Below are 12,322 nucleotides of genomic sequence, written 5' to 3'. Positions count from 1 at the left end.
AAAAAAAAACAATAAATTATCTCCTGAAAAGTAATGTTGGCATATTCATGCTAGTGTTGAAATGTTAAGGATGAGATGCTAGTCAGTGTTGCTTGCCTTCCTGATAACCTGCCTTCATCTTTGGTGATGACTAGTCTTCAATCAATCATGCTGCAAGACTGTCAGTATGGGGCTTGTCATATCTGCTATAATTATTTGAAAATATAAAGCTGTTCTCCACAGTCTTCATTGAGGAGCTTTTATCACACTGTTGTGATCTTTGCCTTTCAGGAAAATCTCTCTGCATTTAAATACGATCCCAAGATAAATATTTTGCTGCTACCTCTTCACACTGGTTCCAATGGACTAAACATAATAGAAGCAACTCACGTTCTCCTTGTGGAACCTATTCTGAATCCTGCACATGAGCTTCAGGCCATTGGCAGAGTTCATCGTATTGGCCAGACAAAGTAAGAATTAAAATTGCTTTAAGAGGTTTAGATATGGTCCAAAATAGAGCCATGTACTGTAGTCAGAATAAATCTAGTTCTCTGAACTTCTCAGTTTTGGAGATAGCGGAAATTTGTTTGCCTTTGAAGCCTTAGCTTTTAACTTTGAAGTTCTACCTCTAGATGTGTCCAGAAATGTCTCAGATTAGAGGTTGGTGCAACTCAGCGTGTTTCTGTCATATGGGGCTATGTTCAGGAATTGCCCATTCAGGTTTCCTTGAGAGGCTTATTCTGTCTGGTCATTCCCAGCACCAAATTACAAGCTGCATAACGTTTATTTTGAAATCAATGCTTTTATAGTGAGAATAATCTCTCTTGATAGAAAATGCTTTCACCAGGATGTCTGAAGCTAACATTCCTGTCTTTATTATTGCCTCGGTATTCAAGTGCACTTTCCACTTGGGAGAATGCCCTAATCGCTGTCTTAGATGAGTACCCTGTCCACTTATCTTAGAGAATGAGCAAATTTAGAATAGCAATTCCTAAATACCACATCTGATTCAAGTACTTGATTAGCAAATGGCTATGGGTATAGAGTAGAAAGTATTAGGGAAAAATAGTCTTTTACACCTTCTCTGTATATTTTAAATAGTCTTTTGCTGGCTTTGGCTCCCATCAAAGGCAGATTACTAGACTAGATGGGAATTGTTCCAAATCAGAGTATCTGTCACTGTATTTTTTTCCAAGTATTTCTCTTCATTTTCTATGATTAGAGAATGGCTCAAACTGTGTGTGTGTGTGTATATAGATACAAATTCAAAATAATTTTATAAAAGTGTATAATAGGTAAAATTGAAGGATTTTCTTTTATGTTTAAAAAAATAGGAAAACTATCTAAGAGTTGCAATAAGCTTGCAAGATGGAAACAGTATTCAGTGTTCACACTTTTGTGGAAGTAGTTTTTGCAAACACAGGCTGCATAAGCTCAGAGGAGTGTAAATGAGGATCAAAAGAGTAAATCACAATAGGAAACAGTTTTTCCATGCTGAGTATTCCTTGTGATTGTATTGTTGGTTTATTTTAAGGAGGTATTTTAAGAAATCATACTATGATTATAACCTTGAGTTGCCCTTCTCTGTTGGGGTAAAATATTTCCTGGTAGTTTGAAAGTACAGAAAGATATTTCACTGTTGATATGGGGTATTTTGTGAATATCTTTACTGCAATTGGAAAAAGTAATATAATTTCTTTTAAAAGGAAGTTTATCTTATTTGAATAATGCAAGTTACCATTTCTATAAAATAGCTTTCTCACTTTATTGCTTTAGAGTACTAGTCATCTTATGGTAATTGATGGAAAGTTCACAGAATCAGACTATCTCAAGTTGGAAAGGACCCACAAGGATCATTACATCTAACTCCATGCTCCATACAAGAGTATCCACATCTTGTGCCTCAGAGCATTGTCCAAATGTTCCTTGAACTTGGTCAGCATGGGGCCGTGACCACTGCCCTGGGCAGCCTGTTCCATGCCTGCTGCTCTCTGATGAAGAATGTGTCCCTGACCCCCAGCTGACCCTCCCCTGACACAGCTCCATGCCGTTCCCTCGGCCCTGTTGCTGTCACAGAGAGCAGAGCTCAGCGCTGCCCCTCCATTCCCTGTGAGGAGCTGCAGCCGCCATGAGGCCTCTCCTCAGCTCTGGGCTAAACCAACCCAGAGACATCTTCATACACCTTGCCCTCCAGACCCTTTGCAATCTTAGCCTGCTTTGGATGCTCTCTAGTAGTTTTATGTCCTAATGTTTAAGAGAAACATGATTGTAGAATCAGAATGGTTTGGATTGGAAGAGATCTTTAAATTGATCTAGTTCTAATCCTCCTGCTATGGGCAGGGATTCCTCCTTCTAGACCAGGTTGCTCAGAGTCCCATCCAGCCTGTCCTCCTCTTCCAGGGAGAGGGCATCCACAGCCTCTTTGGGCAACCTGTTCCAGTGTTTCACCACCCTCACAGTAAATAATTTTTTCTTGATATCGAGTCTAAATCTACTGTCTTACAGTTTAAAGCCATTTCCCCTCACATCCTTGATACGTGACCTTAATAAAAAGTCTCTCTACAGCTTTTCTGTAGGCCTCCTTCAGGTACTGGAAGGCTGCTATAAGGTCCCCTCAGAGACTTCTCTTCTACAGGCTGAAAAGCCCCAACTCTCTCAGCCTGTCTTCATAGGGGAGATGCTCCAGCCCTCTGATCATCTTTGAGGCCCTCCTCTGGAGGGCTCTGCATACTGACGTTTTTACTTTTGACATTTTTCTGGTGTTTATAGTGTCATGATTACTGACTTCAATTACTGAGTCTTTCAAATTTTTATGTAATGTTGCTGTCTTCAAGAACAATGCTATTAAAGCTAGCTTCAGTAATTACATTGAGCTCCATCTCTTGGAGTGACTTGTTACAATGCAGTTTAAACACTGCCTGTAGAAAGTGAGCCCAAGACATTTCTCTAAACCACGCAGGAGACTCTTGAGGACTGTTTTTTTAGAAATAGGGACAAAGAAAGTAAAACTTTGCCTAACATCTGCTTTAGCACTTTAGTTAATGCAATTTATGTTCATTTAGTACGTACATTTAGTACAGCCAGGTGAAAGCATGTGATCTTAGATGGACTTTAAATGTCAGTGGAAATTATTAATTACCTTGTATGATTTCTGTCTTAAAATACAATGCCTTTTTGCTTTTTTTTTTTTCCAGGAGTCTAAAAAATAATTAGTATGAGACAAAAGTGGTCTTGAACTTCTGAGAGTAACAACTTATCTAAACTTTGTTTTATTTTCTTTTTTATTAAACACATTCAGGTCTACCATTGTCCATAGGTTCCTGATAAAAGCAACAATAGAAGAAAGAATGCAGACTATGCTAAAAACTGTAGATAGGAGGTATGTGTTAAAATTTTTAAAACGTTATTATTGCAATGAAATTGAAAAGGTGATTCTTGGACATACTTACGTTACATTTAGATACACATGTCTTCGAAACAAACACTCATTCTCTTTCAGATTCTTTTAATTGAAACAAATTGTTTTGTTTTTTTTAACTTCTTCCAAGAAACTGGAAGCTTAGAGTATCCTAATTCTCTGAAGAGTATTTTGTTTACATTTTGCATATTCTACTTCAGACAAGACCAGTTAGTTAATACGTGATGTATTATGATTTGCCTTTTCAGCTTACCTATTTCTGTTACTATAAAAGCATTGATACAGATGGAATATTACTAAGCATGCCAGTGGACCAACAGCGTGTATTTGTAAACTCTAGTATCTGACCTTATTATTTCTTTATTTTTAAACTCAACAAACCTCAACTGACACTTGTGTGTCAGATAGGTTGATTTTTTTGCAGTCAGTGTAAGTGTTGCTCAGATGTCAGCTCATACATCAGTTGGGTGTGCAGATGGACAGCAATTTCCACTATTGTGTTTTTTCAAAAACAAAGTAACAAATACCAAGTCTGAAACAAAGCAGCATTCACATTCTTTGTGCAGAAAACTTAAGAATTTTGTATCTCTGTAACTGTACACATTGCTTATACACATTTAAAAAAAAAAAAAATCCAGGAAGAGGCCTTTGTTTGGGAAAATGAGTAACTTTTCCAGTGTTGTGTTTTTGTTTTTTTTTTTTGCTGTCAAAATGGTGAGACCAAAAAAATTTACATGCAAATTTTTGGCTTTACTTAAGAAAGATTTCAACTTTAGTCCCTGAAAGAATGGTTTTCAGTTTCCCGACAGCGAAGTGGCCCTACTTTTGCACATAAACTTCAGATGAATATACTGTGATGTAATGATTTAGTGGGAGTTGATGTTCTGAAAGTAGGATCAAACCTTATGCTCGGAATCTGAAGCCAGCACCCCAGATGTTAAGACGACAGAGTGGATTATCCCATCTTCTGCTGCCTCTCAAGTGTTTGGTATTCACCACGATTAGGGATAGTAGATGGAGTCAATCTGTGCAAGAGACGTGGCTGTTCCGTGTATGTACTTTCCCTAGTTGGAAGGGTTTTCTTCTGCTGAGCTCATAGCCAGTTATTGTTCTCTGAACCACGTGGCCTTCAGTGCATACTGCTTGTTATTTAAGTTGATTCTTTCTTTGATGTCTGAATGTAATTTTTCCTACAGCCACACAAGCTCTTCCATGAAACAGTCAGAAGCTTCAGTTCTGACGGTGGCAGACCTGGCTGACCTTTTTACAGAGGAAACTGAAGAACTTGAGTGAAAACATTGGCTCATGAAATCAGAAAGTACCTTATATAATAATCTCCTGTATATAGTACTGACCTGCTATTCCTTTAAACACTATCTAACAACTGCCCTAAAGAGAGCTATTGGAAGTAGATAAGTCTTTTAATTGTTAATATTTTATTCTGTGGTGACATTCTTAGCAGCACACTTTTCTGATAGCACTGGAGAAAACTTGCACTTTACGCTTTAAACAAAAATGTGGATTTAATTCCCAAAGAGCATTTGAGCTGGATGCTGACACTGAGATCTTGGACTGCTGGATTTTTACCATCAGGTTTGATTGGCTGGTGGTTCAGTCTGAGGTCAAAACTGTGGTGGTGGAGTGGGAAAGAGAAGCAGAAAAACACAAATATACTTTTTTTTTTACTGTACAAAGAATTATTAGGAAGAATTACTGTAAATTAATATTCTTCTAGAAAGGGCTTCTAGGGTTATTAGCATTTATTGCCAAGTTCTTGAACGTCTTACTGGTAACACTTTAAACAATTAATCTTTACTAATTATTTGGATATTTGTATTAGACTTTTAGATATTCATAAAGATTTGTGTGATGATTAAATTTCATTGTTAATGCTCACTCACTGCAAAATCATGCTAAATTAAATTATGCTTTTTGGATGTGTGTTGGTCTGGAAATCAGTTAAACATGCGAACTTAATGTACATGTTTTTCACTTACTATTGAAACCATTATTAATTTAGTGCTTTGGGGTTTTTTAGTCATTTGTTGCAGAATTTTAGAGAAGTAATTAAGCTGTTGGTAAGTTAATGATTTGGTGTTTGTGTACACTTACTCACCCTGATTTCTATCTGTTTCTACCCCTCAAAGATGCAGGAATCTAAATATTCAAAATACTTGAGATTGTTAGGCAGTCTAAGTAGTAGGTACCTAGTCTAAGTTAGGTAATCAGTGAAAAGAAATTAAACTTCTATGAAACTTTCCATTCTTAGATGTGAGATCACTCTAGCCAATCTCAATTTACTTTATATAGAGAATTTAGAAAACAAATCAAGACTGACTTTTAGACTACTGAAGGTAGGGAAGCTAAATTGTAAACTTTTTGGCACAGGTTATGGACACACATTTGCTTACCACCAAGGAATCTCAGTTATGCAGTGATAGCACCATTTTATGTTTAGAAACTGAGGAAACTGCGTAAGCAGCAGGCTACTTGCCTCAGATTCAAATATTTACTGTTTCACCAGACACTTTTTTGTGTACGTGGGACTGAAATTAAAAATTCTTTAAGAAATTTATGTTAATGCTAGAATTTTTTTTTGGTCTGCTGAGTAGACCTGCCATATAATTGTTTACTGTATTCAAGTATGCGATGTTTTAAGTTGCACAATACTGCCCTTTATTAGGCCTATCTGCATGGCAGACAGATTTTTCTCTGCTGACAGCAAGGGAGCTGAATTACGTGAAAATGTTGTATCAAGAAGTCCATCTTTGGCATTCTAATTGGCCCAGATGAACAACCAAGATTATCTGTTCTAAAGACTATTTGAGTAAATTTACAGACATCGTTATTTCCTGTATTTGTAGTATGTACTGAATATGTGTATGTATTTTTGTTATGGAAATTACTAATGTCTTGCAGGTTACAGTTTGTAATGAGGGAAACTTAGTAGTTAACAGACTTATATTTTCAGTGATATTGATCAAAGAGTTTGCACAGAGACTGTGATGTCTCCATTCTTGAATGTATTTGGAACTCAAGTGAGCCTGAGCTAGCTGATACAACTTCAGTGTTGGCCCTACTGTCAGTGGTGTGTTGGACCAGATGACCTCCATGGATCCCTTTCAGCTTCAGTTATTTCACAGTATAGTGGATACAGTGTTGTGCACATACTCCTGGAACTCTAAGGGCAGCAACATTCCAGTTTTCTCATCATCCTCAGCGAATTTTAATATCTTCCATGCAACCTGACTGAACAAAGAGCTGCTATTCACTGTGAGAAATGATACATTGATGTTTAAAACAATGTGGAAACAAATAGTGTTTACATTCGTAGCTTCCATTTTAAATAACTCGATGTGGGAATAATAATTGTCAGTGAATGTGAAGGCAAAGAAGCAAACTGATAAGTCTTCTGTGAGAGGCTTCCCAAGCTCTGCAAGTTTTCGGCTTGCTTGTATAAAGATGGCTGTTAGAATGTTTATTTACAAAAATGTGAGGTTGGGATTCCCAGCCAAAAGCGTAGCTTCTCATGAAGTGGTGCATGAGACTTTCTAATCCTGAGTGGTTTTTAATGCTTACGTAACAGCATGCAATGCCAGAGACATAATTCTTAGCGCTTTTCAGAGGACTGGAATATGATCACACAGAGTCTGGAGATACAGCGTTACATCTTGCAATTGTAAAGCTGAATCATTGGAGTATACTGTCAGTGTCAGTAGGAAAACAGTGTCTTCAACTGTCACATTACATTAAATACATAGACTAAATATAAAGAATAATATTGGAAAGGAAATTGAAAAGTAATTTAATACTTCATGCAACATTTAAGTTATTTAACAAAGATTTTCTTTCAGATGCTTTTAAGGTGGCTCATGAAATGAACTAATTTTCTGCCAAGATTGCTGCTTGTTCCTCTGCATTGCTTGTCTCTTACCAACAACAGAGTAAGCTTCATTTTGTGGTGCTGTGATGATTTTGCTCTGTCAGGAGCAAATGCTCTTGAAAGACAGCATCTTAATTGGAAATGAACATTGTCGTGTCGTAATAGCTTCAATATGCCAATAGAAATGGTGCTTCCACAGAAGGCAGAAATCTGGAAGTACTGACTGTGGTATGCTGTTATTATGGACTTCTATCAATGGATCCATAATTTATACTGGAATCTTCTGTTCTCCTGTTAAAACATGTGAATACGAGCTGACAATATTGTTTATCCAGTGCAGTCCCCTTAAAAGTGATGATCCTACTGACTCTAAAGAACTTAGTCCTGATCTTTCATCTCTTTCAGTTCCCTATCTGGAAAATAAGTTGATTTTTTTTTTTTTTGTCTGTGAAATTTCAGGGCAGGGTTTTATAACCAAATATGTAAGTTCAAAGCCTTGACAAAGAGAGCCATCATCTCAGTTATGTATCCAAATCTTGATGCAAACAGAAGACTTCCTTGATCCACAGAAAATGATAGTGTTGGAAATCAGAAGTGCATTCCCTCATGGTGTTAAGTACACTTCTTGAATCTCAGTGTGGATCTTTAAGATGAGTTTATTTCTAAGTCAAGGGCCATTTTGCTCTCTAAATCAATGTATACTGGGAAAATACTTCATCTTGACTTGTTAGGTAACTAGCATATAAATGAAAGTCCTGGACACGCAGTAGTTTCATGCACATCTAATACTACAAAAGAGCATTTACCTCAGTCTTCTCGTGTGTATTAAAGTTGTGTATTAAAGAATGAACATAAGACTTGATGATGCTTCTTGTGAGATGTGTCTTCTAAAACTGTTTTTCTGCCGGTCTTTGTAGATGCATTCAAGATCACAGAATCATGGAATGGTTTGGGTTGGAAGGGACCTTTAAGATGATCTACTTTCAGCCCACTGTTATAGGCAGGAATTCCTCCCTTTACACTAGGTTGCTCGGAGCCCTATCCAGCCTGGCTTCGAATGCTTTCAGGGAGGGGGCATCCACAGCCTCACTGAACAACCTGTTCCAGTGTCTCACCACCCTCACAGTAAATAATTTCTTCCTAATATTTAGTCTAAGTCTACTCTCTTCCAGCTTAAGGCCATTTCCTTTCATTCTGTTGCTACAAGTCCTTATAAGAAGTCTCTCCCCAGCTTTCCTGTGGGCCTCCTTCAGGTACTGGAAGCCTTCTATAAGGTCTACTCAGAGCCTTCTCTTCTCCAGGCTGAAAAGCCCCAACTCTCTCAGCCTGTCTTCATAGGGGAGGTGCTTCAGCCCTCTAATCATCTTCATGGACTTCCTCTGGACCTGTTCCAGCAGCTCCATGTCCTTCTTGCGTTGGGGGCCCCAAAAATGGGCGCAGTAGTCCAGGTAAGTTCTCATGTGAGCTGAGTAAAGGAGCAGAATCACCTCTCTTGTCCTGCTGGCTCCACTTCTCTTGGTGCAACCTAGGATACGGTTGGCTTTCTAGGCTGCGAGCATGCATTTACTGGCTCACGTTGAGTCTTTCATCAACTGACATCCCCAAATCCTTCTCCTCAGGACTGCTCTTAAGCCATTCATCGCCCAGCTTGTATTTCTGCTTGCATTTGCCCCTACCCAGGTGCAGGACCTTGCACTTTGTCTTGCTGAACGTCATGAAGGTGGCATGGGCCTGCCACTCAAGCTTGTCCGGGTCCCTCTGGGTGGCATCCCTTTTCTCTATCATATCAGTTGCACCATTCAGCTTGGTTTCATCTGCAAACTTGCTGAGGGTGCTCTCAATCCCACTGTCTGTTTACCCACACCATGTTGCACATAAAGATGTTAAATAGCACTGGTTCAAGCACCAATCTGTGAGGAATGCCACTCATTACCAGTCTCCACTTGGACACTGACAAACTGTCAGCCAGCAAAGTGCCCTCTGCTTTAAAAGTAAGTGCACTTCAAGATGAGTGTGAGTGGAATTGTACAGATGTTTCTTGTTTAAAACCGTAATTATACATATTTTCCCCTGTGTGATTCTGTTTGAATAAGTGGGTAAGGACCAATTGGCAACTTTCTACCGTTGTCTTTTCCAACACAAACAGTGCAAACACTGGAAAGAATATCTGCTTCTTCTTTCCAACCTCTGTCTGCAGTCCTTATGACTACATATGCTTTCCATGAGACTCAGAATTATACCTTTAATAGCTGTTATTATTCAGGTGAATCAGAGTTGGGGAAAAAGTGTAGGTCATGCTTGTATTGGAGAATGTCAATTAACATCAAAATGTATTGCTCCCCAAAAGTAAGGAATTAGATGAGTTCCTAAAGAAAAAACATGTATATGTATATGCTACAAATGGAACTTATTTTTTGAGGCTTAATCTAAAAACCTTCTGCTTAGAATCTATGTGATGAGCTTTGCTATAAACACTAAAGTCAGCTCCAAAGCCACTGTAGTTGTGTTTTTCTTCCTTTTTTGGTTGCCTGAAACAAGTATGTTCTTTACGAGATTATGTTCTTTGAATGTAAGTTAAAAGAATTTCAAACTGTGGAAAGAAGTCAGTCCAAGAAATCCATCCAATCCCTCTCTCTCACAGCTTGTTCAGCTTATTACACACAGTGTATTTGCTCAGTGGAAGTAGAATAGGTGAGTCACAACCCATGAAATGGCTACAATAAAACTGGCTGATTGTGTCAGAGGAGGAGTGTCAGGCAGGAAGGGAATTTCAGCCTGGTGGATTTTGTTTTTGTGGGGAGTTTTGCTGGGGTTTTTGGTTGTTTGGTAGCTGTAATGTCTTTATTTACCTCTGTTCTTCGCTGTAGATGTTTAATTTGTGTCTTAATTTTTATATTTATGGATTTATGTTGTATAACTTGCATATAAAAAGTTCTAGTAATCTAATTACTCAGCAATCAGTGAGGCTTATTTGTTTTTAGTTGTTTGGAATTAAATTAGAGCACATGAACCATTATCACAAGTCCAATTGCATCCAGTGGTTTTTTCCCTTTCTTTCCTTTCCTCTTCAAAGAAGGACCAAGAATAGGGAACTCTTGAATCACTGAAATACTGCATTCAGCTCCAGGCAGTGATTTTATTTGTTGCACTTTGCAGAGCATAGTTAACTGAACTTGTGGCTTTGAAATTAAATCATCTGGGAAGAATCATAGAATCACAAGGTTGGAAAGGACCTATAAATCATCTAATCCAACCGTCCTCCCATTACCACTGCTGCCACAGGCACTAAACTATATCTCGCAGCTCCTCATCCAGACGCCTCTTGAACACTGCCAGGGACGGCGACTCCACGACCTCTCTGGACAGGCCATTCCAGTGCCTGACCACTCTCTGAGAGAAAAAGTTCTTTCTTATGTCTAATCTAAATTTCCTCTGGTACAACTTGTGGCCGTTTCCTCAGGTATGAAAGTAAATGAAAAGTACAATAACACTATTTTGAAAGTTGACTGTGGTTTCTGACAACTTCTGGCTTCATTTTCTCTTTTATATAAAAGATGTTAAACTGCCAGGTCTTGAATTCCCAGTTCCTTACTATGTATTTATCCAACCAAGTATAAGGTGTGACTGGTTGTTAATGTAAGCTGGCTTAGACTGCTTTCTTCATTCTGCTTTTCCTCCAATCCTGTCATGGGTGTAGGGAGCTAGAATTCACACTGTCTCTGTGACTTGCCCTCTTTGCATGTGAACCAGTTGCCATTAATTGTCAAATAACTTGTGTCGATGTACTTAGGATTTTTATTTTTGCTATGTCAGTAGGTTAAGGAAGAAAATCTAGGCTGCTGTTTTTTTACCTTGGTGGAGATTTGTCCTGTCAGTCTCAGAGGGTAAAGTGGCACTTAGCCATCAAAGTACATTCAGCCATTTTTTATGCCTTGTTCTGCACAAATAGGGCATATGTATATTCATATACATATTCAGCATATAGTCTTGGATAATCAGATGTTTGCTATCAAAATTATACATCGATATGGAACCACTACTTCACTGTTTCCTTCATATGCACTTGGAGTTTTACAGTAAGTCAATTTGACAGGCTGTATTTCCACAGGAAGAAGGGCCAGCAGCAAGGAGAGCATGTACCTGCATTGCCTCTTCTGGTATTCTTGAAAGTCTTACTAAAGCAACACATGACTCTGTGGAAATAGATTATATTGTACTAACTGCTGCCACCACTGTGAGATCTTGAAAATGTTAGATCTGATGAAAAGACATGGTCATATAGCTCCTCTTGCAGAGGAGCTCAGAGCATTTCAGCTGGCCTGAAAAGCAAAGTACATGTGAATCATGGTGATCTATTCATACCTGCTCCACTGCAGCAGATACCATCACAGCAGCAAGAATCTAGATTGGATGGAGCTTTGGGGAAAGGAGATTAGGGGAGCTTTAAGGAATAAAACCAAACAGAAACAAATAGACAAAAAAAAAAAAAAAAAGTAGAGTGCCCTTCTACTGGTTTTCGTGTGGGAGGAATGAGTCATTGATAGGAGCAATGAATAAACAAAGAGTGACAGATCCTGTATGTAACTTATTCACTGGAGGTCAGCATTCATCTAATGCAGTGGTACATTTCTGTTTGTTCATGGCTTGAGGTTATAGCCATTTTCCTACTGAAACCTTGGGATATGAGTATACACATCTTTGTGGTGACTAAGAAAATAGGAATATTGGGAAGTTGTAGCCCTGACATTTAATGTGCATGTAAGAAAGGTTTTAGGACACCATAGCCAAACTTATGGCGTGGGTTTGTGAAGGATAACAGTTAAAACTCAAATTACAAATGCATGGACCTCCTGGAACAAACTGCTAAATCCTGTTTAATATAGGAAAGGTAATTAATCACTTTTGCTGTGAATGGGCAAATGTCTCTGATGGGGCAAGACAGCAGACTTGGTAACTGCCACACTTGGGAGGTTTTGTGCCCTGTGATCTCCCATGTCAGCAGAGGAGATGGGAGGCAGTAAGTGCAGAGGCATCTTGTCCTT

The 12,322-nt window shown here is 38.5% G+C and overlaps 1 protein-coding gene across 3 annotated transcripts in view; it reads left to right on the top strand.

Annotated features, from left to right (window-relative positions):
* Positions 1–8,142, top strand: part of SHPRH (SNF2 histone linker PHD RING helicase) — a 50,331-nt gene extending 42,189 nt beyond the window's left edge. For all 3 annotated transcript variants that reach the window (XM_019612895.2, XM_019612894.2, XM_010707141.3), the window contains 3 exons: positions 271–449; positions 3,278–3,358; positions 4,594–8,142. In XM_019612895.2, coding sequence (XP_019468440.1) covers positions 271–449; positions 3,278–3,358; positions 4,594–4,690 — 357 coding nt within the window. In that variant the 3' untranslated portion in view covers positions 4,691–8,142. The remainder of the gene's footprint in view (positions 1–270; positions 450–3,277; positions 3,359–4,593) is intronic.
* The last annotated feature ends 4,180 nt before the right edge of the window (positions 8,143–12,322 follow it).

This window comes from Meleagris gallopavo, chromosome 2 (assembly GCF_000146605.3).
Source record: "Meleagris gallopavo isolate NT-WF06-2002-E0010 breed Aviagen turkey brand Nicholas breeding stock chromosome 2, Turkey_5.1, whole genome shotgun sequence".
NCBI classification, from domain to species: domain Eukaryota; kingdom Metazoa; phylum Chordata; class Aves; order Galliformes; family Phasianidae; genus Meleagris; species Meleagris gallopavo.
The sequence above is the reverse complement of the archived record's forward strand: the minus strand, read 5'-3'. Positions and strand labels throughout refer to the sequence as shown.